The sequence below is a fragment of the Octodon degus genome, unplaced genomic scaffold, assembly GCF_000260255.1.
Source record: "Octodon degus isolate 3935 unplaced genomic scaffold, OctDeg1.0 scaffold00311, whole genome shotgun sequence".
NCBI classification, from domain to species: Eukaryota; Metazoa; Chordata; class Mammalia; order Rodentia; family Octodontidae; genus Octodon; species Octodon degus.
In genome coordinates this window covers 83,618-108,944 of record NW_004524887.1, presented here as the reverse complement: position 1 = coordinate 108,944, position 25,327 = coordinate 83,618, and the positions used below count along the sequence as shown (strand labels likewise).

Genomic DNA, 25,327 nt, shown 5'->3' with positions numbered 1-25,327 from the left:
GCTCGATAACTAGAGAGCAGAACAGGCTGCGTGAAGGTTAAGTAAACAAGATCCATATGTCTTCTTGCCAGTTATCTGACCACACAGGTGTTCAAGCACCTTTCTTTCCCTAACCTAGAGCCTGGTGTCACTGGTTGCCAGAATCATTGCGTAAGGAACACTTATCTCCTCTGTAAATACAGCTATTTTCTAAATGCCAAAGTCGAATCTATGCTATGTAATGATCTACTGAATCCAAAAGATGTGGAATTCTTCTTCAACAGGAGACCCCCTAGACTTTCAATGCTGGGGGACATCTGAAGGGGGACTGCTGTGGCTCTATCATCTTTGATGAAATTTCATGACTGAGCAAGCTTGGATTTAGGGAAATTTATTCATGCAGGGCTGAAATGACAGATTGCAGATTGCAGCTCTTCCCTTCCTAACTTCTGTAGGTTTGGGGAATTGGATCTTTCTAAAACATTCCATAATTTGAACCTATGTCAATTACAAAATGATATCCATCGTAGCTTCTAGGCTCTGCTCAGAATTTGGTGACATTTGATGCTAGTTCTATGCAATGATCCTTTAATTAGGTACAAAATTTTGCATCATCTTAAATGCTAATATAAAAATATGTTGTTAATTACTTGGTAGTTCCCACAAAATGCAAATTACTTCATGATGAACATTGGTTCCCTTAAGATTCCGTTGCCACAAGTAAATGCTATAGATATGGAAGATTTCCGTTCTTAAACATTTCTGAAAGATTTTTTTTTCTGTGGGGTCTTTTGATTTCTGCTATTCACTTCTGTTGTTTTGCTTTGCATGAGTAAAACATTCAAAGTCTTTTACTGTGAAACTGTGTAGGTAATTGTTATTGGGAGCAATTTTACAAAATAAACTTCTCATATTCTCTCCCTGTATTCATGCATCCAACAGGTATGTGCCAGGCACTGGACTGGATGCTCAAGTGTGACAGTGTGACCCAGGAATTTCCAGTCCCCTTTTCCCACATGACCCAGAAGACATGTGACAGGATCTCAAATGAGAGAAGTGGTTAGAAGGATAACGTGTTACCAGGAACAGGGACCAACCTAAGGAAGACTGAATAAGGCACCCGGAGGCAGAAACAGGCTAAGTCAAGAAAGATTTAGGTGGGAAGGTTTCAGGACTCTCAGCTACAGAGTTCCTACTTCCGTCTTCAATTCCAATTATGGATCTTCCATAATTGTTGCTGTTTTTTCTTTATACATAAAAATTTTTGTTAGTTTTTTTCTGCATATACAAATTTCTTGTTTCTTTCTCATTTCTTTCTTTCTTTCTTTTTGTTTCTTTTTTCTTTTCTTTTTTTTTTTTTTTTTTTTCTTTTTTTGAATAGGGATTGAACTCAGGCCCTTGCACTTGCCAGTGAGGTGATTATTCTACTGAGCCATCTGCCCGGCCTTTTATGTACACATTTCATTGGTGGAGTGAAATACGATTTTGATCCACAAAATAGGAATTTAAACCTGTGACATTATCAGGCTTAGTGATTCTAATCCTTAAAATTATAAGAGCTCACTGCTTTTCAAAATGCAATTTAAATAATTTAACACAATCTAAAATTATCCCAGTTGTATTGCATCAAACACTTTACTTCCAAATCACTTTTTTCAAACCATTTCTTTTCTAGGTTAAAGTCTACCCCTCTTAGTTTCACCCAAAGGTGGTGTCATTGGTTGAAACTCTATGATCGCATAAATGCCCCCCTAATTCTTTCATTTCCTTGTTTATTCTTTCCTACATGTTATTATTAAGAAACAAGTAAGTGCTGTAGACTATCATTATAAAATATCAATTGTTTTTCTGAAAGGAATGCTCTCTCTTGAAGGATCATTTGTATTTCGCTGCATTTGAGGGGTAGCCAATATTATGAGGAAGCTACTCTGTATAAACAGTGCTCTTGAAATACTGACTTTTCAAGACAACTGCTATCAAGTTTGTGAAATATCAGACTTTATACACACCGATGGGCCTGCATAGAGAAGTGCAAACCAAAAAGAAGGTAGACTAGAGTTTTCAGTATGGTGAAAAGACTCTTGGCATTACATAAACAGATTGAAGGAGAGCTTTACATCTATCTACCACTTTTACGTCTTCTCACGATCCCTGTGGGAAAATGACCTACTCTTTGGGTTTACCTATGACTAAAATTAGAACTGTGTTCTTGGAACCTTCTCCATTTTCATGTCATTTTTCCATGACACTTCTTGGAGAGATAAAGCTCACTTATAAAGGAGGACACTCTGGTATTGTCTGGTTGTCCGTGGAACCTCACAGACCCACTACGGTGAGTCAGGGACACCTTTTCCAGGCTACTTTATTAGAATTTATCCATTTTCTGCAGAAGTTGTGATTAATGTGGGTCTTGCCAGTGTCTGAAAACCTTTGTCTGCCTGACTCAGTATGTTTTATCTTTCTGTAGATGCTGCTGCTCTGGACATTCTCGCTGCTGCTGGGAACAGTAGCAGGTAAGAGAAAACACTTGAGTGGAGCCAGGAGTGACACATTAGTGCCCTTTCCAGAGACATGGTTCTAGACTCAAGTCACAGTGAGAGTGAGGAGTGAAGCAGGGGAGATGCAGGATTAAGAGCACAAGGGCTTAGATTAAGGTTGTCACATAAACTCTAGAATGCCTAGGTCAGTTTGAATGTCAGACAAACAAGAAATAATTCAAACACAAAAATGTGACAAATTAACTTTTTAAAATATTTTAATAAATATTTATGTTTCTTTTTTTAATTTGTATGTATTTGGTACAGGATCTCATTAGGCAGCTTGGAGTCATAGTGATCCTCCTGTTTCAGCCTCCACAGTGCTGGGATTGCAGTGCACCACCATGCCTGGTTTCATGGCTGGCTCTGTGCACCCAGGGCAGGGCCAATTGGCATGTGGTACTGGGGATTGAACCCAGGTCCTTGCATTTGAAAAGTACTTAGCTATCTCTGACTGCGAGCTATCTCTGCGGCCCTACACATTTTAGTTTTGACCTGTATTTTTATTATCTAAGATAGCATCCCTAGCTTGGAGTCAAAGGGAAAGTTTTAATTCCCTAAAGCTCTACTAGGCTGAACAAAATGCAGAGCCCTTGGTGCTCCAGGGTCTTATCTGTAAAGTGGGGATAATGAACTCACCTTTCTCAAGGCCTGGGCATGATGCTTAGGTAACATGTGCACCTCATCCAGCCCAGCATGTGGCACATACCAGCCCCCATGGCAACAACTACTTATTCCTATTGTTACCCTGGATTTTATCCTTCTCCAGAACTCTTCTTTCAAATTATCACTTTATACAATGACATACCAGCCTATAGGTGGATCCAGATGTGGGTCTTTTGTTTCATTGTATCTGGGTCATTTCTTCATAGCATGAGTCCAGGATGGTCATCAAGCATAGGTCAGACATCTTCTGCCCAGCCAAGAAAGAGATAGAAAGTTTTGGGTTTTGCCTGAACCTTAACTGGAGGCCCAGAGTACAAAGCCAAGCAGTGACTGCTAGGACTCAAGAACCTCCACACGCAGCCTGGCACCCCACCTGGGAACACAGGGCCATTCCTGAACATCAATGGGCCAAGGAGATATCTGGGTTGAGAAACTTAAGTAGTGTCTGCCTGGGACTGAACAGAGATGTGATGGGCAAGATATTGTCCCTGGGGCTAGAGTGAAGAACGGCAGCCTGTGGGAACTGAATGTGTTGTCTCTCTCAGGTGCTTTGTGAATGTGTAAGGGGAGCATGGGAAATGAGAGCAAGAATATCAGCCAAGAAATAGAACTTTAGCTTAAAAACCATTTTTTAAAAAACATCCAATGCTATAATGAATTAATGTTCTTGAAACCTCTCTGGGTGATTGCAGGAGGTGAGATCTGCTACAATCGACTGGGCTGCTTCAGTGATGCCGCTCCGTGGGGAGGAACCATCATAAGACCCTTGAAAATGTTACCCTGGGCTCCAGCTCTCATCAATACCCGCTTCCTCCTGTACACTAATGAGAATCCAAGCAAGTACCAAGTAAGAGCGTGCATACACTTGCAGGATGTGGTTCGATCTATTTGCAGCTAGTAAGGGTGTTTCTTACACTATTTTATAACAAAATACCACAGGCTAGGTAAATTAGTTTACTGCTTATTTAACCTAATGTTGTAGAGGCAGGGAAGTCCAAGGTTAAGCATCCAGGCCATGGATCTATCTGGTGAGAACTTTCTTGCTTACTTAAAACAAAGCAAAAGGTACCACATGCTCAGAGAGTATGTAGGATAAACATATGCTTCATGAGGAGCCCATTTCCGTGGCAGCTAACCCAGTCCTGCAACAATGGCACATATTCATGAGGCAGAGTCTTCATGCCCTATCACATGTGCCAGTACAACGGTGATTAAATGTTAGCACGGGTTTGGAGAGGACATTTGAATCATGCAATTTCATCCCTGTTTCCCTCCAAAATTTGTGGCCTACTCATACACAAAATATTCTATCCCAATAACCCTAAATGTCTTTACTTGCCCTGCATCAACTAAAAAATCCAAAGTTCAGTGTTACCTAAATCAGATATAGTGAAACTCAAGATGCGATTTGTCCTGAGGCAGATTTCCTAGGATCTGAAATCATACACATTATCTACTCCCAAAATACGTTAGTAGACAAGCGTAGGATAGACTTTTTCCATTCCAAGTGAGAGGAATACACAAGAAAAAGGAACAACAGGTCTGCAAGTGAGTCTCAAATCCAACAGTGTTAATAACATTAAGTCCTGAGACTACCATAATCTTTTACTCCATGCACCATCTCCTGGACACACATGGTTTTGCTCGGCTTGGTGCCCCGGCATCCTCTAGGTTGGCATCCTGTGTTGTCAGTTCCTCCAGGCTGGTGTTGTGTGCTGGTAGCTCCAAGTTTTGATGTCTCCAGGTCTTCTCCCATTTCCACGGCTCTCCATGGTGTAGCAGTGATTCTCCATGGTGATTCTATCTCTCCATCACATTTCTGCCTGTCCACAGTCCCCCTTGCAGTGCCCCAGAGCCCTTGCCTTCTATAAGCCTGGAAGCTTACTGCCCCATATATTCTACCAGTTTGCGGCATGCACTCTGCAGCGCGGTAGCCTAAGCCACATCCACCTTTTGACCACAGATGAGAGAGCTGAAGAGCAGTAACTAGAATGCAGAATTCAGAGACTTGAGCTAATTCTGGGCAGCAAACCACGGAGAATGTCTCAGACTCACCACCGCCCCCCACCCCGGTCCCCTACAAACCACTTAGCCCTTATAGAGCTCCTTGTCTGTGATGGGAGAAGAAGTGTTAAAGATCAGTGAAATGTCCTTGGGGCCTTTCTCCCATGATGGATGAGTAGCACCTGGGTTCCTTCTATCCACAGCCATCTCCTTAGCAAAGGGGCACTCGATCGCATACTTGCTTTATTCTTCAAAAGACACCCTTGTACTCTCTACCTGCCCAGGCTATAGACTGTTCAAATTCTATTCTGCTTCTCTTTTAATTCTAAATCTCATCTTAAGTCATTCATTCCATCTCATACCTCACTTATAAGTAAAAGTAAGCATGCAACAGCCTGAGTGATTTGTTTCTTAGCTATCTCCTCTGACAAATATTTGGTTCACTGCACTTAAATTCTATATCCCATAAAGTCCCAGATTATGAGCACAATTTTGCCAAGTTGTAAAACAACAAATGTATGACAAGGATTGCATTTACTCTGGTTTCCAATATCTTTTCCCTCATTTCCATTTGAGAATGACCTTTACCTATTTTTATCAACATTCTTGTCCTGATGACTTAAGTAGTAATCTTTATGAAGTTTCAGACTTCCCCCATAGCTATTCTCTTCCTCAGAATGTTCATCAGTACCATCCTTAGTACCATCCATCAGTACCATCCTTAATGTTCCATTCATGGGAAAAAAAAAAAAGCAAGCTTTTTCTAGCCCAATCCTTCACATTCTTCCAGCCTCTACCCATTACTAAATTCTAAAGCTGCATCCACATATTTGAATATTTGTTATAGCAACAGTCTATTTCTAGAACTCTATTTCTATCTTAATCCACTGTCAAGTGCTTACCTGAATACTACAGACTGGATTCATTATTTTAAAAAATAGATTTTACTTGGCTCAAGGTTCTGGAGGCAGCAAAGTGCAAGATGAAGTGTCTGCTCTGGTGAAGGTGATCTTGTGGCATCAGAACATGGAGAAAAGCTGCATAGGAGAGAGAGAAAGAAAGAGGAAGGGAGGGAAGGAGGGAGGGAGAGAGACAGAGACAGACAGAGAGACAGAGAGAGAGAGGCAGACAGAGAGACAGGGAGAGAAAGAGAGAGATAAAGACACATACAGACAGAGAAACTCTTTCATCAAGAATCCAATCCCACAGCGTGACCGCTCCCACAGTACTGGCATGAACCCACTCATAAGTGTAGGGTCCTCATGACACAGTCCCCTTTTAAAGGTCTCATCACTTCACACATCACAATGGCAGGTAAGTGTCAATATGAGTTTGGAGGGACATATTCAAACTATTGCACATTCTGAATATCAAAGTCTTCTAAGGAAAGCTAATCAGATGATGGAACTTGCATCCTTGTAAGTTTTCAGGAAAATAAGCACACATGCTACTTTGTATAACTTTTACAAATGGTCCATGAACTTCACAATAATTTTGCGTTACTTCATTAATATAATTAATAAATATTCTAAATATGGGGAGTGCTATGGTTTGAAATGGCCCCAATAAAACACATGTCAAATTTTAATTGCTGTTGGGATAATATTAGCAGGAAGAACTGTTAAGAGGTGATTGATTCAAGAAAGTGTCCACCTTCAAAAACGGGTTAAGATAGTTGCCAAGGGAATGGCTAATCCAGTTGGTCCTCTGTGCCTTGTGTTGACTTACCGATACACATTCTAACATGAGAGCACAGCACCAAGGCCTGCCCCACACTTTTGGACTTCCCAATGTATGGAGCCAAGAACCCAATCAACTATTGTTCATGCATTATCCACTTTGGTGTGTTCTCCTGTAGCACCAGGAAACAAATTAAGACAGGGAGTTATACTTATGAAATAAAACCTCCCCCGATCACACACACACGCACACAATTATGTACAGCATGTATCCATATCATCAAAATACAAACAAATTAAATGCATTGTGTATATACATATATGCATATACCCAATACCCACACAAACAGACACAAACACAGAAAGCTCCATTACATAGAGTCCAAATGCATAGCACTGGTGTTGTAACACACATATCACCTTGGGTTGAGCGACCACAAAAATGTGATGAGTGGAAATTAGCAGCTTGGTGATGATTGGTTTGGAGGTAATGACAGGATTCTTATTCACAGGGATTTCTAGTTCCAGCAGTTTTCACCTATCTACCACCTCCCTCCAAATATAAATGACTCCAGAGGACAGTAAGAAAAATTTGACTGAAACCCTTTTCTCCCCAAAATAGGAACTTGTTGCCGATGCATCGAAGATCAGAAATTCCAACTTTAAAACAAATAGGAAAACCCGTTTTATTATCCATGGATTCACAGACAAGGGAGAAGAAGATTGGTTGGCCAATATATGCAAGGTAAGTGGTAATGTTCTGGGGGAGGGTTCTCTCTTGAGTGAAAATTAACAATCAGTAAGACCCTAGCCTCAACTCAAGAGGGTAAATCCTGGGCCCCGCCATACTAGAGGATCCTCTGACCCTTCTCATGAAGGCACAGGGAGGTCCAGTAAACAGTTTTCAGTGGAGAGGGCCTGGGGTCGTCTCCAGGCAATCAAGTGGACAGGCATATGGTGGCTCCCGAAAGTGGATATTTAATAATTAATACAGAGGCATTTCACAACTTTACAGCAGAAACTGGCATACGGGTGCCTCCCAGCTGATTCTGGCCTCGGTTTGTTTATTAGCTTTTAATTTCCTGCAGAGCTAAGCAATTCATTTGCCCAACCAACGCTCTTTAGACTTTCACTTGTTGCTCTGCCCTCCCCTGGTGGCGGTGTCTAGGAAAACCATGATGCTTTTCATTTCTGGCTTCCGTTGTTTCTATAGCAATGATCTTATCTCTTTAATTTGTTTTTGGTTCTGCTCTAAGATTTAAAAGACAGAAAATCAAATGAATAAATTTTCCTAGCAGCTAGTAGTGCTTGGAGACCATTATGATTGATTCATTCATTTGAGTATTTATTTACAATGTCATCAAATTCCTGTGGCTGCTGTGATACAAAGCTTTAGTAAGTTCTCCAGAGAGCTCAAGAAAACGACACCAATGCCAGCCTAAACCGATGTATTCTTGGCCCTGTCTGAATCATGCCGAAGGCAGGACCAAGCCAGGCCCAGAATCCACAGGCTGATCCCAGGGACAGATAAGCACACCAGAATCCATTCACTTTGAAAGCTTGGAAATAATCATTAAAACCACAGTTTTCTTCTGAAATACATTTGATAATTATTGGATGGAGGTGGAAGTGGAAGTAAAAATGGCTTCCTGTACAACAATGAAGAAAAGAAATATGATTTATAACTCAAAGGGAATATATATTTAGTAGACACAAATAAACTATTTCTAAGATCCCAGAAGCAGATGTTTTAAATGGATTTCATTTGGCTTTGACAACACTTTTGAGTTACTGTAGATAGTAATAAGGCAAACTAGATGTATTCAGGCCTATGATTCCAGTCCTGACTCCATCTACAGTTTACCAGGGCCTTAGTAAGTTCCCTGCTTTGTATTCTTCTGTTAGGAGATGCTATCTAAGAAGGTTTTGTTGCTGTCTAACTCTTTTTGAAAAAGCAAAGAAAACAGTGTGTATAACCACACACTCAGACAAGCAAATTTTGCTTCATAAACCCATAATTTAAACTCATTGTACAGAAGCTCTAGTAGATATCTGGCAGACTGTGCTTTCATATAAAATATATTTGCACATTCAAGGAGCCCTAACATAGTCTTTCATTCATGTAGCATATGTCTTCTGACCACCTACTATGTGTCAGGGGTTGTTCTAGGCACTGAGGACAGTGAAAGAGATAGGCCATATTCTTTGGTGCATTCTAGTAAGGGACATGAGAGTCCTTTGGTACACATGGTGCTCTGACAAGACAACTCATTGTACCACATCTTTTACATTCTGCTCTTAATCAAATGCCTATGTGTCTGTTGCAGTAGAAATCCCAAGAATCCAGCTCCCTCAATGGCCCTGTTTCCAATTAGAACCACTGTTAAATTAAGGAGGGATTCCATAATTAACAGTCTAGGTGTTTGCTTACAACTCTAGGGTTAAAAACAATATGATATTGCACAGGTCAAGGAGGGAACTTACTCTAGTCCTCAAATGTGTTCATTACAAACTAATACAGATTGTGAGTTAAATACAGAGTGTGAGTTATTTCCCTTTTGTTGTGTCTCTTCTTAGAACATGTTTGAGGTGGAAAGTGTGAACTGTATTTGTGTGGACTGGAAAGGTGGCTCCAGGACTGGATATACCCAAGCAACGCATAACATTCGAGTTGTGGGTGCAGAAGTGGCCTATTTTGTTGACATCCTTAAGGTAACCACTTTTGAATTATTCAAAAATCCAAACACATTGGTTTCTAGGTTCTCTTTCCCAAAGAAAAACTAAAGATGTGTTCATCTCTTTTATTCAATTTATATTTTAAGTAATATACTGTACTACTGTGTTTATTATGACACATAAGAACATGAAAATTGTATGTATCTATAGAGCATGTGTGATGTTTTGTGTATATATTTTATTGTGTTCAAATCAGGATAAATATATCTCTTCAAACATTTACCACTTTTATGATAAAAACATTAAAAATTATTTCTTCTAGCTCTTTGAAATTCACACTATATTATCGTTATCTACATTTATCCTACAGTGCAACAATGCACACCAGAACCTCTTAAGTCCTATTTCTCGGTGCCCATTAATTAATCTTTCCCTATCTCTCCCTCTTTGAAACTCCTCCAGCCTCTGCACACTACCTCCCTTCTCTCAGCTTCTCCTCTCCATTTCTATAAATCAATAGCTTTATATCATACACATGAATGAGATCATGTGGTGCTCATGTTTTCATGCCTGGTTCATTTCTCTTAATATGACTTCCAGTTTCGTCCACATTATCCCAAGTAGCAGGTTTCCACATCCCACCTTTTTATGACTGAGCATTATCTCATTGTGAATATGTGCCAACAAAATTTTATTTATACATGCATCAGTTGATGAACACTTCGGTGTGTTTCCTTTCTTGGCGACTGTGAATTGTGCTACAGTAAATATGGGAGTGCAGCTATCTCTTCAGTCTAATTCCTTTTCCTCTGGTTATATAGTGAGTAGTGGGATTTCTCAGTATATGTTCCAAATAGTGTGATTTCTGGGGCATATGGTAGTTCTGTGTTTAATTTTTTGAGGAATCTCCATGCTGTTTTCCATAGTGGTTGTATCAGTTTATATTCCCCAACCACACAGTGCAAGGAATTTTTTCCATATCCTTTCCAGCACTTGGCTTTGGTTGTCTTTCTGATATCAGCCATCTTTGCTGGGATAAATTGATATCTCATGGTGGCTTTGATTTTTATTTCCCTGATAATTTTCATTTACTTGTTAGCTGTTTATATATCTTCCTTTGAGAAAGATCTATTCAGTTCTATTGCCCATCTTTAAATCATGTGTGTGTGTGTGTGTGTGTGTAGTTACTTGAGTTCTTTCTATATTCTAAATATAACCTTTCCCCCTTATCAGACATAATTTACAAATATTTTCTCCCATTTTGTAAATTGTCTCTTCATTCTTATTATATCCTTTACTGTGCAAAATCTTTTTACTTTGCTGTAATCCCAATTTTTCCCTGTGCTTTTGGAGTATTAAAAAGTCCTCACACATTTTAAACTCTCAAAGTAAGAATGGATAGCTAACAAAGACACTTCCCTACCAGTTGAAAACAAAAGATAAAGACACTGAGTTCATCAATAAACTTATTTGGTTCCATAAACTAGAGCCCTCTTAAGTGAATTTATTTAAGAAACTATGTGAGTCATTTCTACAGAATTATGCAAGGTTTTTTTAGTTTCATGAGTTATTCCTCCTTGTATATAACAATGTTAACCTCAAGATCAAACCAATTTCTTTAAAGAGAAGCACACTGATAACAAGGTAACCTGAGTGCACAGCCAAAATCTTAAAGCTGCGTCATCATCTCTAGGTAACCACTTCACCTCCCTCAGTCTTCTTCTGTACAGCATAGAATAGACCAGAAGTCTATCTCTACCTGTTTAAAGGTTCAAAATCATTTCTGCTTTTCATTATAGTTGTGGGGGAAGTCATGAAAATCAGTAGTTTTGAAGAAGCAGCGTGTCCACTTAAACTCCAGTTTGGGGAAGTTTCATTTCTGTTCCTATTTTGAGTTCTGCTATCCTGGAAAGTATTCTCAAGAGCATTTCTTTCTTAGAAGAGGCTAAGGTCACTTCTAACCATCTTAGTTCTTGGGCTCTCAGGCCGGGTTTAGGAAATATGTATTTTCTACTAACTCAGAAGATACACTGTTTTCATTAAATCATCAATGTTAATTTGTCATGGGTAACAAGTGTTCCTTCTTGTGTTGGTAGAGGAAAGGCATCGTTATCACAGGAACTTTTATGGCTTGCTATAGGTAAAGGCTTTCCTACAACTGCTATTTCTCAAGTGTCTTCCGCTCAAACAATCTTTATGTCAAAGAGATTCATTTTGATGTGACATAGTCACTTCCTTAACTTTCCAACAGTCTGGACTGGGATACTCGCCTTCCAACGTCCATGTCATAGGCCACAGTCTGGGTGCCCATGCTGCTGGGGAGGCTGGAAAGAGGACCAAAGGGACCATCGGGCGAATCACAGGTTGGTCACAACAGTGAGAACTACAAAATGAGACTGTGGGCAGCACGTACAGGGCCAGTAAGGACATTCAGAAGAGAAATTCGGTGCAATCTGCTTGCATTTTGTCACATTTTCTGAATTGAGCTACATGATCATAAACAAGGCCTTGTGGGTTTACTGTTATTGACCCTTGGTGTGCATGCCCTTTTTAAAACATAAATATATTTCACATATTTGAAGTAAGAATTAAGAATATCCAAAGACCATTTTTATATTTATTACCACATGGTCAGATATTCAATAAGGACAAGTTTTGTGAATAGAATAAATATCAAAAGTAAGAGAATAAATAGAATTTCACCTGCAGAGCACAAATATATATAATTTTAGTTTATTCTGCTTCAACAAGAATGGCTAATGAGCCCCAAATGTCAACAGAGTTGAGGGAAGTGGAACAGATTATCAAGCTTGCTTGGGCTACCAGTTCTGGGTACTACTAATTAGATTTTAAAATGTTATTTTGCAAATGTCACCCTGGCTACATTAGTCTAGTGGAGCCACAAGTACTATATCTGAAAACAACTCTGTAATCTTGTGAGAATGCTGTTGCTATTGTATCCTGGATCTGAGACATGACTATCTCAAGGAAAAACTGGTTTTCTCTTCCAAGTTTCCATTTTAACCTAGTAATTGTCTTTTTAATTCTTTGGATAAGTTGGGTGTTTTTGGAATGATAGGAGAACCTGGAATGTCTGTCCGCTAGTTTGGTGAAAAGAAGCTCTTCTAGAACAGTCCTTCCCATAGTTTATAATGTTCACCACAGTACCTCGTCAGCCAAGCACTGGACCATGTCAGTCTGTGGACTCAGTGACCAGGAGAGCCAAGATTCTTGCCCTGCTGTGAGATTACAATCTTTTCACTGAGAAGCTTTTAATCCAGTGTCCCTCTGGGTCTGCATCCTTTCTGGTGATTGCTGCTAGGGAACAAGATTCTCCCATAAGTAGAGAAAAAAAAATCTGTCTTTTGGGAAACATTCACTTTCAAGCAAAGAGCAAACTAAAATCATTGCGGTAAAGAGGGACTTATTTATACCTGTTATTACCTCGTGATTAGAAGCAGTACTCCCACTCAGGTCTGTAACTAATGAGGAAAAGTAGAAGATACATCAATACTGATTTTTGAATCCTGTTTGCTTTAGGGTTGGATCCTGCTGAGCCTTACTTCCAGGATACACCTGAAGAAGTTCGACTGGACCCCAGTGATGCCCAGTTTGTGGATGCGATTCACACAGACGGTGCCCCCATGATCCCCAACATGGGTAAGCTCTGTGATTTGTCCTTTTGGAGAGTTTTGAGTCTACATATTAGAGTGTTTTAGCATGTCCTGAAGGTATAACATACCGTAAACCTTCCTCTATTTTTAAAATTCTTCAGGATTAGGAATGAGCCAAACTGTGGGCCACTTGGATTTCTTTCCAAATGGAGGGGTGGAAATGCCCGGATGTCAGAAGAACCCTCTCTCTCAGATTGTTGACATAGATGGAATCTGGGAAGGTAAAACTGTTATGTGCACAATGAGAATTTCATTGTAAAACGTTTGTATTTTTATTTACCAGACTTATTAAAGACTTTGGAATTGTATGGGTTAGAAGAATTTTTAATTGCATCCTTGAGGCATAGTTTCCTGCTGGGATAACTGGTCATGAGGAAACCATGGAAAAGATCCTATGTTGTCATTCGACTTGCCAAGGATTCATGGAATATATTACTCCATCAGTTCAGGGAAGACATTATTAAGTTGTGTTTGTGTCTCTGTGGACCAGTCTTTCCTTTCTTGGGTCATTTTTCCTTTTCTCTTAACAATAACATTAGTTATTATAAGTTCGTGATTGCATTACAAATCATAAATGCAATGCATAAATGGTTTTGTGCCATGACCTCAAGGAGCTTACGCCAATTAGAGAAATCTTGTCAATAGCTGTTCTGATCATGATACTAACTTAGAAAAATAATACCATCACTCACGTGTAATCATGTCTGACTTTACAGGATCCCGTGACTTTGTGGCCTGTAATCACTTAAGAAGCTACAAGTATTATGCGGATAGCATTGTCAACCCTTCTGGCTTTTCCGGCTTCTCTTGTTCCTCTTATAAGGACTTCAGTGCAGTAAGTGGCTACATTTTAGCTAAAGAATTTTGTGAGCAGCACTTCTCAGGACTGGAGAGGTTCACTATGCAAAACAGCATTAAATGAGTATTTTATCACTTCTCTTCATGTTTGCCAGATACTCAAATTTGTTTTAGGAATGATGCTAAATAACAGCAAGAAAAGAACCAGTCTGCAGATGTCTTACCTATGTTTATAGAATGTTACAAACATTGAAAATTTCCTTAAATGCTGGCCTGTTAAATTATGGATTTAGGGCATGTGAAAATCAGTGTGCAGTTTCATGATACTCCATATTTCTGAAAATTTTCATCGTGTTTGCCATCTTTCTGGTATCCAGGTTGAACTCTGTTATATGTATTCTTACATACGACACATCCATTGTCATTATTTTTGCAATATTAACTTTTTTCTGTTATATGTATTCTTACATATGATATATCCATTGTCATTATTTTTGTAATATTAACTTTTTTCTTACAGTATTTTAACACAGGCCCTTTAACACAGAAAATTTTGAGTTAAGTATATTGTAGGGGAAATTACAGTTGCTATGTAGATATATCCCAGTAATTAAGAGGACCAAAATCCAGATTTCACCATTGAATAAATGAATGATTTTGAACAACCTCACCTCTTTAGGGAGTTTCTTCATGTATAAACGCAAGTAATAACAGGCTGGACAAATTTGGTAAGAGAAAGAAGAAGGTTATTCATGTTAATTACTTAGCCCAGAACAACAAGCACAAATGTAGTAGTAGTTAGCATTCAGTAAATGTTGGCTGTTATAGGAAATAGAGCATATATATTATTTCTATTATATATGAAGTAAGAATACACAATAATGCAAGAAACTTCCTTTTTCTCGATTTGATTTAATATAGTTTGGGTTTTTTTCATCTTCTTCTATAATGAAGGATAAGTAGTAGAGAAAACAAAAACAAAAATTAGGTCTCGTTCAATTAAAACATAACCTGACCCAATTAAAAAAAATCCTCTTAGGTGACGTTTATTATTTTTACAAAAATGATTCAGTTTTACTGATTCTTCCTTCCTTAGTATCCCTTACCCGCCTCAGCTCGTTTCCATGCTGGTGCCAGGGCCAGCTGATCATGACAGTGGTGGTCAGTGTGGGGTGGTCAGAGGGAAACGCGGGGGTCTATTCATGTTCTCAGCTCCTATGGTCTCTGAGTCAGATCTTTGTCTGCCTGACCTGAGGATGGATCCTGTGGTAGATCACTTGCCTATCATTCCTGTGGCCATCAATTTAAGCCCCAGTATCAAAAAAAAAAAAAAAAAAAAAAATTAAAGACAGAGATTTTGAAAATCTAACCCACCAAGGTTTGGAGAGACAGCTTAGCAGCCTGCCTGGCTAAGCTCAAAGACCAAAGTTCACTCCCAAGTACCACATGGTGGCACATGCCTAGAATCCCAGCACTGGGGAGGCTGAATTGTGTAATGAGACCCTGTATCAAATAAATAAGTAAATAGGTAGATAGATAGATAGATAGATAGATAGATAGATAGATAGATAGATATTTTAAATATATATATTTAAAAAATCTAGCCACCCAAAGGGAAATAAGTGTCTTAGGACAAATGGTACAAAAGACACAAGGGAAAACATAAATATATGAATATCAATCTGCTTACTTTGTAGTTTATATAGACTTGTGTTACCGAAGAGTGGAATTGCTGATTTATCCTTATAAATGATGATGTGCATTGCTATCCTTTGTTCAACAAAGAAGTCCCTTTTAACCAACAGAACATATTCATATTTGCCAGATGCTTGAATTTTTTTAGAAATTATCTTAAACAACAGCAATAAAAGAGCCCGTCTATGGACATCTTAGTTATGTTTATAGGATGTTACAAACATTGAAAATTTCCTTAAATGCTTGACTATTAAATTACGGACTTAAAGCACATGAAAATCCCTTCACAATATCATAATACTCAGTATTTCTGTAAGTTTTCATCTTTTGTCACCTTCATGGTATCCAGGTTGATCTGTTACATGTGTTCTTTAATACAACTTTACAATATTTGTATCATAATAACATATAGGAAAGATGATGCACTATAAAAGAAAGAGATTGCTCATTTGTCACTTGTTTTCACTAGAATAAATGCTTCCCCTGTAAAAATGGAGAGTGCCCCCAAATGGGTCACTATGCTGATAGATTTTCTGGAAAAACAAGTGGAGTGGGTCAGAAGTTTTATTTAAATACTGGAGATGCCAGTAATTTTGCACGTAAGTTTCTATTTTATCTACCTTAAATTCTTAAGTACTGTGTTTTATCATGTTCAATGACAATGTGTGAGATTTCTTTTTTATACAAAAGTTTAGACACACCTCTCCAATGTGAAAAGTGTCTAGTGCCATGTTCAGTGTCTACTGGGGATAAGAGAATAGAATTTGAGACTTGAATTATTAATGAGAAAAAATATCCTTCACCTTTAATTCTAGGGCTAAATTCAAAAGGCTTATTTTGCTGCAAATCTTTTGTATTAGGTTGGTAGTTTTGATAAGCAGAATTCTGAGGCTTTATATAATTGGAAAAGTAGTGTCAGAAAAGATGCAGAAGTAGTTAGGATTTAAAATAATGCTGACCAATTCAAGAAATATCTAAGATGGTAGACTCGTGGGTGATGGGAATTAGAAGGTGTCCTAATGGTGAGGCATGAGGACATACGCCAAGTATCTTTCATGAGTAAATAGAGGGAAAAAACTAGTGAGGTGGGATTACAAAAGTTGTTAAAACTAAAGACTAACTTTAGGGGCTGGGGAGATGGCTCAATAGAATAAGTACTTCCTTGGCAAGTGCAAAGGCCTGAGTTCAATCCCCAGTTCTGGAAAAAAAAAAAAAAAAAAAAAAAAAAGACTAACTTTACCCCATCATCAAGTTGGTGAGGGTACCAGTAAATGGAAAATATAGTAATTTATTATTGACAGGTACCAAGGAAATATGTGTGTAGGGGTGTGTGTGTGTGTGTGTGTGTGTGTGTGTGTGTTTTTACTGGGAATGAAACTCATGGATGCGCTATCGTGAGTCTTTTTTATTTTGTGTTGAGACAGTCTCCCTAACTTGCCCAGGCTAACTTAGGAATCGTGATACTCTGCCTTTAGCTTACCAGGTAACTGGCAGAATAGGCATGTGCCATGGTACCCATGGGGAACTTTCTTTTGATTACCTAAATTAGTTCATTTCCAAGGGCAGTGGAAAGTTATAGGATTTTATAAAATAAATAAAGACCTTTTAAATTAAAAGATGGCAGAACCCTAAAATTTGATACATAATGAAAATAAACATTAAAATGTCACGTTCTTTTTTTTAATCTCTTAACATTCTTTTTGAGAGAGAACCTTGCTATGTAGTTCAGGCTGTCCTTGAACTTACTATGTAGCCTAGATTGGCCTTGAACTCACAGCAATCTTCCTGCCTCAGCCTTTTTAGTGCTGGGAGTACAGGCATGTGCCACCGACCCTGGTTTATTAATACAAAATTCTTAAAATATTCAATAAAAAATTGTTAGATTGAAATTTTTTAAGCTAAATATATTGCTCAGACTCTTAACTTGAAAAAATATTTTGGAAATATTCTGTACATCCCCCACTATCTAAACTGTCTTGTGAACCCTTCAATAAAGAAAGAGTATTACTATTTCATTAGAAGAATTACCGCAACCATATATAAATTATCTAAAATTATACAGTGGTAGTAGGAACCAAAGCAGCCTATTTTCCATGTGTTTTCTCTAAGGTTGACATTTTGCAAAATTTTCCCTTGTGTAGGTTGGAGGTACAAAGTATCTGTCACATTGTCTGGAAGGACGGTTACAGGACATATACTAGTTTCTTTGTTTGGAAATGGAGGGAACTCTAAGCAATATGAAATTTATAAGTGAGTAAAATATTATTCCATATATTTTAAATGTTTGAGCACTATATGATGTATATGATTGGCAGAAGAGTTTGATAACATATGGAAGAGCAGTGCTGGCACATAATAAAAAGGAAAAAACATCTATACCTCTACATCTTGATACATTGCAGAAGTCTAGTCCTAGATTTTGTTTACATTGCCTGAGAAAATCATTAATGTTTACTGTGTTAGTCAGCTTTTCATCACTATGACCAAACACCTCAGAAAAAGTTTTAAAAAGGCAAGGTTCATTTTGGCTCCTGATTTCAGAGGTTTTGGTCCATGGCTCACTGTCTCCATGACTTGCAGCTTGTGGCGAGAACATCACAAGGTGAAGCTATGGTACAGGAAAGTGGCTGATCTGATGGAAGTCAGAAAGCAGAAACGGGAAAGGTAGTGACCTAGGAAGGAATCTAGAAAGCCTCATAGCCTTCCAGTCATGGCCCCAGTGACCACCTCAGGCAGTTAAGCCCCATCTTCAGTAAGTTCACTGAGCTAGAAACTCATCAAGGGATGAAGCCACTTGATGAACTTAGAGCCCTCCCCATCCACAGTTCCCGGATTCCGTCATGTAGTAACCAGACTTTCAACACAGTGAGGATACTGGGGGGACATTTGGGATCCCAATCAAAACAACCTTGATATCTGACATGAGTTATAGATAGTGAGTAACTAGTCTACTTTAAAAAACTGAAAGGATGACACATTTCATCATAAAAGGGTGGCACATATCAGCATAAATTTAAATGTGAGAGGATCATGGCCAAAGCATATTTGCAGTTTTATTAAATTAATGATGACCTTAAAGTAAAGGAATCATTGAGGGAAAAACCTACCACTGAGTTAACATATATATGCATCTATTTGATACACGAGAATATCAAATCTTTTATCAGTCACTTTAGAGATACGTTGTCAACTGGTTTTAGAAACATAAATATATGCATTTATGTACATATAGATTTACCTGCATGGTTATTTGTGTTATTTGTGTTTATATATTTTTTCAGTCACTTTAGAGATACGTTGTCAACTGGTTTTAGAAACATAAATATATGCATTTATGTACATATAGATTTACCTGCATGGTTATTTGTGTTTATGTATTTTTTAATGTCTTATCTGCCCAGAGGCTCTCTCCAATCAGGAAAGACTCATACTAATGACATTGATTCAGATGTGGATGTTGGGGATTTGCAGAAGGTTAAATTTCTTTGGTATAACAATGTGATCAACCCATCCTTGCCCAAAGTGGGAGCATCTAGGATCACAGTGGAAAGAAATGATGGAAGAGTGTAAGTAACTAAAACCAAAGGGATGAGAAGGATTGAGTCATGTTTATCATTGCATTCTCACTGAAGTTCTTTAAGTTAAACTTCCTATGGTGGTTCATCTATACCCCAGCCACACTGGCTTTCTGATATATTCTGTCTTTAAGAAAAATTACATAACTTTAAGAAAAAGTCTGATAGATTTATGAATAAGAAGTCTTCTATAATCTGATACAAATTAAGTATTAGAATGCAAATCTGGCTTCATGGTCCTATGGTAAAAAGGATGTTTCATTTGGTAGATGTGTTTTTTGCTAGGTGTGTAATTATTCTGCTTGTATTCTCCAAAGTCATGAGCTGACTAAATTGCCCCTTAAGTTGTCAAAAGTTGCTTTCAGCTATTGTGAACAGAAATAACTGGCTCTGTGTTACAGTCTTCTTGGTGAAAACAAAGGCCCAGGAGGACAATCCTTGGTTCTAACTATGACTACCGCTTATGTGACCAAAGGATGCTTACCAAATTGGACCAACAAAAAAACTGAACTGATAATAATAACAGTAATCAATATTAGATCAAGAGGTTTCTTTTTACTGTTAACTAAATTCTTCGGTAAAAAGATTCTTCTATCATCAAATACTTATCATTCTCATAAAAACCCAATGAAGGGACCTTTACTCCTAGAAAAGATGGAGTAAAATGTACCACCTTTACCTTCCCAAATGAAACACCCACAAATCTGGACAAACTACAAGCTGTAACAGTTCTAAAGTCACTGAACTTCAAGCTATAAAGGACAGTTATGCCTGAGAGGAAAAAGTCAAACAAGGTGGAGTCTTAGAATTGCCCCAGATTACTGGTTTGAGAGAGTTTCCAGGATGTGACATAGGCAGCGATATACAGCAAGGTCCAGGACTCTCTAAATTGCAGTGATAGAATTGAGAATCAGAGAACCTAAGGCAGATAGACTACATAACATAGTTTACCAGACAATAGAGTGCTGCAGAGGCAGAGTTCTGGAGTTCTTGAATCTGCAAGACCTGTTGAATATTCAGCCCAGTGCTGCTCAGCACACATACGTGAGCAAAGTAGCCAAGGTCAGGGCAACGGCCATTTGGACAGATTAAAATTAACGCTGCCCAGTGCTCTTGCAGGGCCGAGAACAGTGTCTTTTACATAGACCAGAGTGGAAAAACCTATCATTCAAGAGGCGTTGGGTGTGGTATTTAGAAAGGGTTTGTTTCTCAGTGGGAAACAATTAGTTTAGATTCAGCAAGATGTTCAAATAAACAGTTTCCTAATTGTTATGTCTCAGAACAAGTCTTTAATACAACTTGTAGAAGTACAAAGTTATCCAGCAAGTTTAACAAGTTTAAATCTACTATATCTGCTGTTAATTTGTGGATTCCCAGATAGGCAAATAGCGGACAGCCTAACCCGTAGTGGGAAAGATCATCAGTGATTTGCTACCCAGCCAGAATTGGCACATGTTATCATACTAGACAAGGGCATTGAAGCAGTTATTAAACATCTATCCCAATTACTCAAAATGGTCAGAAGATTTCATATATATAAAAATATCCAAATTGGACTTCCAGAGATTTAATGTGCAAAGTGTCACATAAAAAATAAACTGAATATTAATAGCAGCATTTTGGGTATTGAAGTACCAGAGAATAGTGAAATTGAAGGCCTTGTACAACATATTGAAAAATGAAACATGGTAACGAAAAAAATTAATGCAAAGGACATCAGTGACCTGTGGGAAAAGTCAAGAATGCTAATGTACTTCTTTCTGAATACCCCAAAAGAGGAGAGACAGAATATATTTAAAAAATAATAACCATACAACTATTGAATTTGATGAAAATTATAAAACAGTGAGTAGGCTGAGGCGATAGCTCAGCAGTCTCAATGCCTCCAGGCAAACACAAGGACCCAAATTTGATAAATAAATAATAAAATAAAATGAAAAATGTATTTCATAGTACAGTGAAAAAGAGGTAGAGGATAAGCAAAAATCTAGGGGACAAAAAAAAGGAACACAGTAGACTTAGACCTAAGAGTATTCATAATCATCTTAAATTAAAATAGCTGAAATACCATTATTGTCATATTGGGTTTTTTTAAAAATCAATATCTAATTGTATTATTCTGCCTATTTGAGAAGCACCATAAGTATAAAATAGATTTCACAAATTGAAAAGATGGAAAAATATACAGTATTGGTTATTAAAAAATGCAAATGTTATCTGAAAATATTTTAATGGAAAACCTCAAAGATAAGTAATTCAGAAGTTTTAAATTGCATATTTTTCTGAATAACATAATGATACTATACACAGCTCCATTCTACAGATTCTGGGACAAAATTCATCAGCTTGCTGCATACACTACCCATGCGTTTGTCATTAGGTATTTTTCTTAGTTATTGAATTCACTGTCAGTATATTACAGACTTGGGCTCAAGCTCTTATTTTAGCTGATGTCCCAGGGCACCAGAATAGTTCTGATGACAATTTTATACAATACCATCTATCATTATAATTATTTTACTTTTATTGTTAATCTTGTACTGTGATTCATTTATAAATTAAATTTCATCAAAGATAGATATGTACAGGAAAAGCCAGTATATATAAGATTCAGTACTACATTCAGATTTAAACATCTGCTGGAGGCTTGCAAATACTAGTTAAGGGGAAACTTATTTAGCAAAGAGAAAAGAAAGTCTACACTGTGCATTAAAAACCCAAGTAGGGCAGGCCAAATAGCTCAGCGGATTAAAGCTCCTGCAAGCAGGTGCAGGGAGCCAGGGGTTCTATCTGTGGGCCTGCCATGCTGGCTCAGCCCCTGGGGCACGCTGAGATAGCAATTTTTTTCTATAATTTTATTGAGAGACAAATAGCAATGAGACAGTTTCAAATCAAATTGGTAGGACGGCTTCAATAATTAACACATTGCATACTGTCTTCCTAGTGGTTATTTGCTGTACAAGATGCAGACATGATATCCTATTTGCAAACACTATTACAACAAATCCCTCTATTCATTAAGAGAATGTATGTATACTAACCATTATATGTATATGTATCCTAACCATTTTGAATACACAGATACAAAATGGACATTCATTTATATATCCCCTTTTTTGTTTAGTTCCATCATTTGAATATTATAGGTGTGTTAACTTAGCAAAATATTCTAAGAGTCCAGTAATCCATAATAGTATTGGGTCTTCTGCTTGACTGGTAGTGTCAGAAATTGTTGACCTGAGTCCCCTACAGCTCAACATAACAACATGGCTTTACTTCTTATACTTCATTTTTATACTTTTCTGCTGGATAGTTAAGACCAAGATAAAGCAAGACTTAAGCAACAAGAGTTGTAGCTTTTGGCCAACATTTTGGCCCTAACCTTCCAAGGTCAATTAAGACTCAGGACATATGAGATCTTGTACTGTAATGTCATGTAACTCAGTAGCATCCCAAATTTTCTGATCAAGGAGATTATGGGACCAAAGAGGAAAGCGATCAATGATGCAGAGTGTGCCTAAGGAGAGTCACATGGAGAGAAAACATTCTCTCAGGCTTTCACAGGGAGCACATTGGCCAAGCAATGGCCATGACTCATTCACCTGGCTGACATTAACAAAGGATCTACAATCTGAGGTACAGGGTCTCAGGATAAATCCTGAGGGGATTTGACTGACCTTATGAGATAGCAATTGAGACTGGGTGTGGTGGCATGTGCCTGTAATCCCAGCACTTGGGAGGCTGTAAACAGTCGGATCACTACGAGTCCAATCTAGTAATGAGACCCCGAACACTCTATAGACTCTTCCCTAAAAATACAAAATAATAATAATAAAAATAAAAAACCATGTAGCATTTACTATAATAGCCAAAATGGGAAACAACCCAGGCAGTGCTCTATCCATGCAACAGAATATTTAATATTAAAGAGAAATGAATTAGTTTTCTTTGCAGCAACATGAATGAATCACAAAATAATTATACAGAATACAAGAAGCTAGACAAAAGGGTGTGCACACCTTTTATTTCATTCATGTAAAGTTTTAGACAATTCAAACTGCAGCTCTCTGTATGACAACAGACAGCTGGTTACCTGTGGGAGGGAAGACAGGGAAAGGTGAGAAGGAGGAATTACCAAGAGTCAGGAAGAAAACTGGGGGATGAATGGTAAACCTTGATTTTGTTGATTTTAGAGGAGTATGCAAAAGAGAGTAAGAAAGAGAAAAAATATTAATGTAAATGTGCAGTTTATTCTAGGTCAGCTAATGCTCAACAGAGTCACTATAATCAAAATCTGTACCTTCTGAGGTGAGCACCCTTATTAACCCCACTTAACAGGCAATCATGCTGATTCAGTGCCAGAATTCAAATATAGGCATTGGATTCCAACAAGTTGTTGTGTAACACAAAACAAATTCAGTGTGTATGCATGGCTCACATGGGTAATATGTGCCTTTCTTCACTCGTGTTCTTTACTGACACTGGTTTCTATCCCTTAAATTTTTTAAGTAATTTTATTGAGAAACAAATAGCAATAAGACAGATTCCAAACCAATTAGTAGGACAGTTTCAATAATTAATACATCTATCCCTTAAATTGACATTTGTAAAGCTGCCAACTATCAGACCACAGGAAGGAAAATATGAAGATGATGAGGAAGAAAAAATCTTACAATTTTTAATGGCCAGACACTTTACATATATTTTCTTAGAGAAAACAATCTCCCAAAACATCTTAAGTATTGTTTAATGTAATGATAAAATTAGTTATTTTCAGTTCAATTATTGAATTAAAGTAAGAATGACTAACAAATATTAGGACCTTGTGGCTTCGAGTAAGGCTGATCTTATCACACAGTTGACTTTGCCCTTCTTGACTGTACTTTTTGATTTGGGTCAAGTGTTCAGCAGCTGCTTCATGGGCACAACAAAGGAGTTCATCGTGGCTCGGGCTGGGGGAGTGCGGTCTGCTGACCACTTGTCTCTCTGCTTTTTGCATCACTGTGACACAAATTTGAAAAGGAGAATTTAGGTTTTTATAAAGAGGGAGTCTTCACTCAGTCAACGTTCTGCTTGGGCATGAAGTGTTTCTGTCGTTCTCAATAGGGCGGAAAGCAGTGAGTGTCCTCATAACTGGCAGACCAGTGGGAGCGGGGAGGAACTGACCTTTTACTGTTTTCTCTCCACAGGTTCAACTTCTGTAGTTCTGACACTGTGAGAGAGGATGTTTTGCTCAACCTCAGCCTGTGTTAGGTGGTTGGTGACACGTGACCATTGACTCTTACTGCTAATAAAACTACTAGTGAAGCAGAACATGCTGTCTTTTGTCATCCATGTCCATTACTTCCAATGGATATAACCTGTTTTGGGATATGGTAATTAAAATGCAAATTCTGCAACCAGTGTGTAGAACCACAGACTGTTGAATTTTGCCACGTTTTGTGGCACTTGAGCTTGGGGATATTGCTTACATAACACTGCCACTGTGTCTCCCATTAATCTTAATATCATTCTGACCATGAGGGCAGATTCCTAGACCAAGTATGACCCTCTCTGGCTAGAACTATGAGAAAAGTCCCAACCTTCATCATTTTATGTTCTGTGATTGGTCCTAATAAGACATGCCAGGAGTAATGATACAGCAGTTGACAAGGATGACACACAGCTGATGCTTCCCTGTCTTCGGTCTAAAAAACCTTTGTAAAAGATGAAAGCTTAGTGTCATCTGAGAAGAAACATGATCGTCTTTAAACACAAATTAAACATCTCCCTAGAGATCCCCAGACACACCCAGATAAAGTCCACATTCATTGGGGAGCCTTGCCAGGACCCTTTTGGTCCTGCTTTCTCCTAGGATTCTAGCCTCATCTTTCAGCACATTCCTTCTGGAATTCTGTATTCTTGCCCTGTCCCTGCCAAAGGTCCTTGATTTCAGATGCTACTGGGTATTTGCACAAATGCTTTCTCTTCCTAAAATGTGCCTTCCTTGGGTTTCCATCTGTTTAATTCCTATTGTTTCTTAAATATATGTGTAGATAAGACAT

The 25,327-nt window shown here is 38.1% G+C and overlaps 1 protein-coding gene across 1 annotated transcript; it reads left to right on the top strand.

Moving 5' to 3' along the window:
• The first annotated feature begins 2,140 nt into the window (after nucleotides 1-2,140).
• Nucleotides 2,141-24,562, top strand: LOC101573854 (pancreatic triacylglycerol lipase-like). Its single transcript, XM_004647545.2, has 13 exons — nucleotides 2,141-2,311; nucleotides 2,447-2,492; nucleotides 3,875-4,029; nucleotides 7,488-7,610; nucleotides 9,443-9,577; nucleotides 11,793-11,904; nucleotides 13,082-13,201; nucleotides 13,317-13,436; nucleotides 13,932-14,050; nucleotides 16,178-16,307; nucleotides 17,850-17,958; nucleotides 19,110-19,274; nucleotides 24,473-24,562. Exons 1-13 carry the CDS (start codon nucleotides 2,141-2,143, stop codon nucleotides 24,534-24,536), a joined length of 1,569 nt encoding a protein of 522 aa, XP_004647602.2. The 3' UTR covers nucleotides 24,537-24,562.
• The last annotated feature ends 765 nt before the right edge of the window (nucleotides 24,563-25,327 follow it).

Coding starts and splice junctions, on each gene's coding strand:
- LOC101573854 (XM_004647545.2), top strand. CDS start 2,141: ATGACCTACTCTTTGGGTTTACCTATGACTAAAATTAGAACTGTGTTC. Junction 9,578..11,792: donor ATTTTGTTGACATCCTTAAG/GTAACCACTTTT, acceptor ACTTTCCAACAG/TCTGGACTGGGATACTCGCC. Junction 14,051..16,177: donor CTTATAAGGACTTCAGTGCA/GTAAGTGGCTAC, acceptor TGTTTTCACTAG/AATAAATGCTTCCCCTGTAA.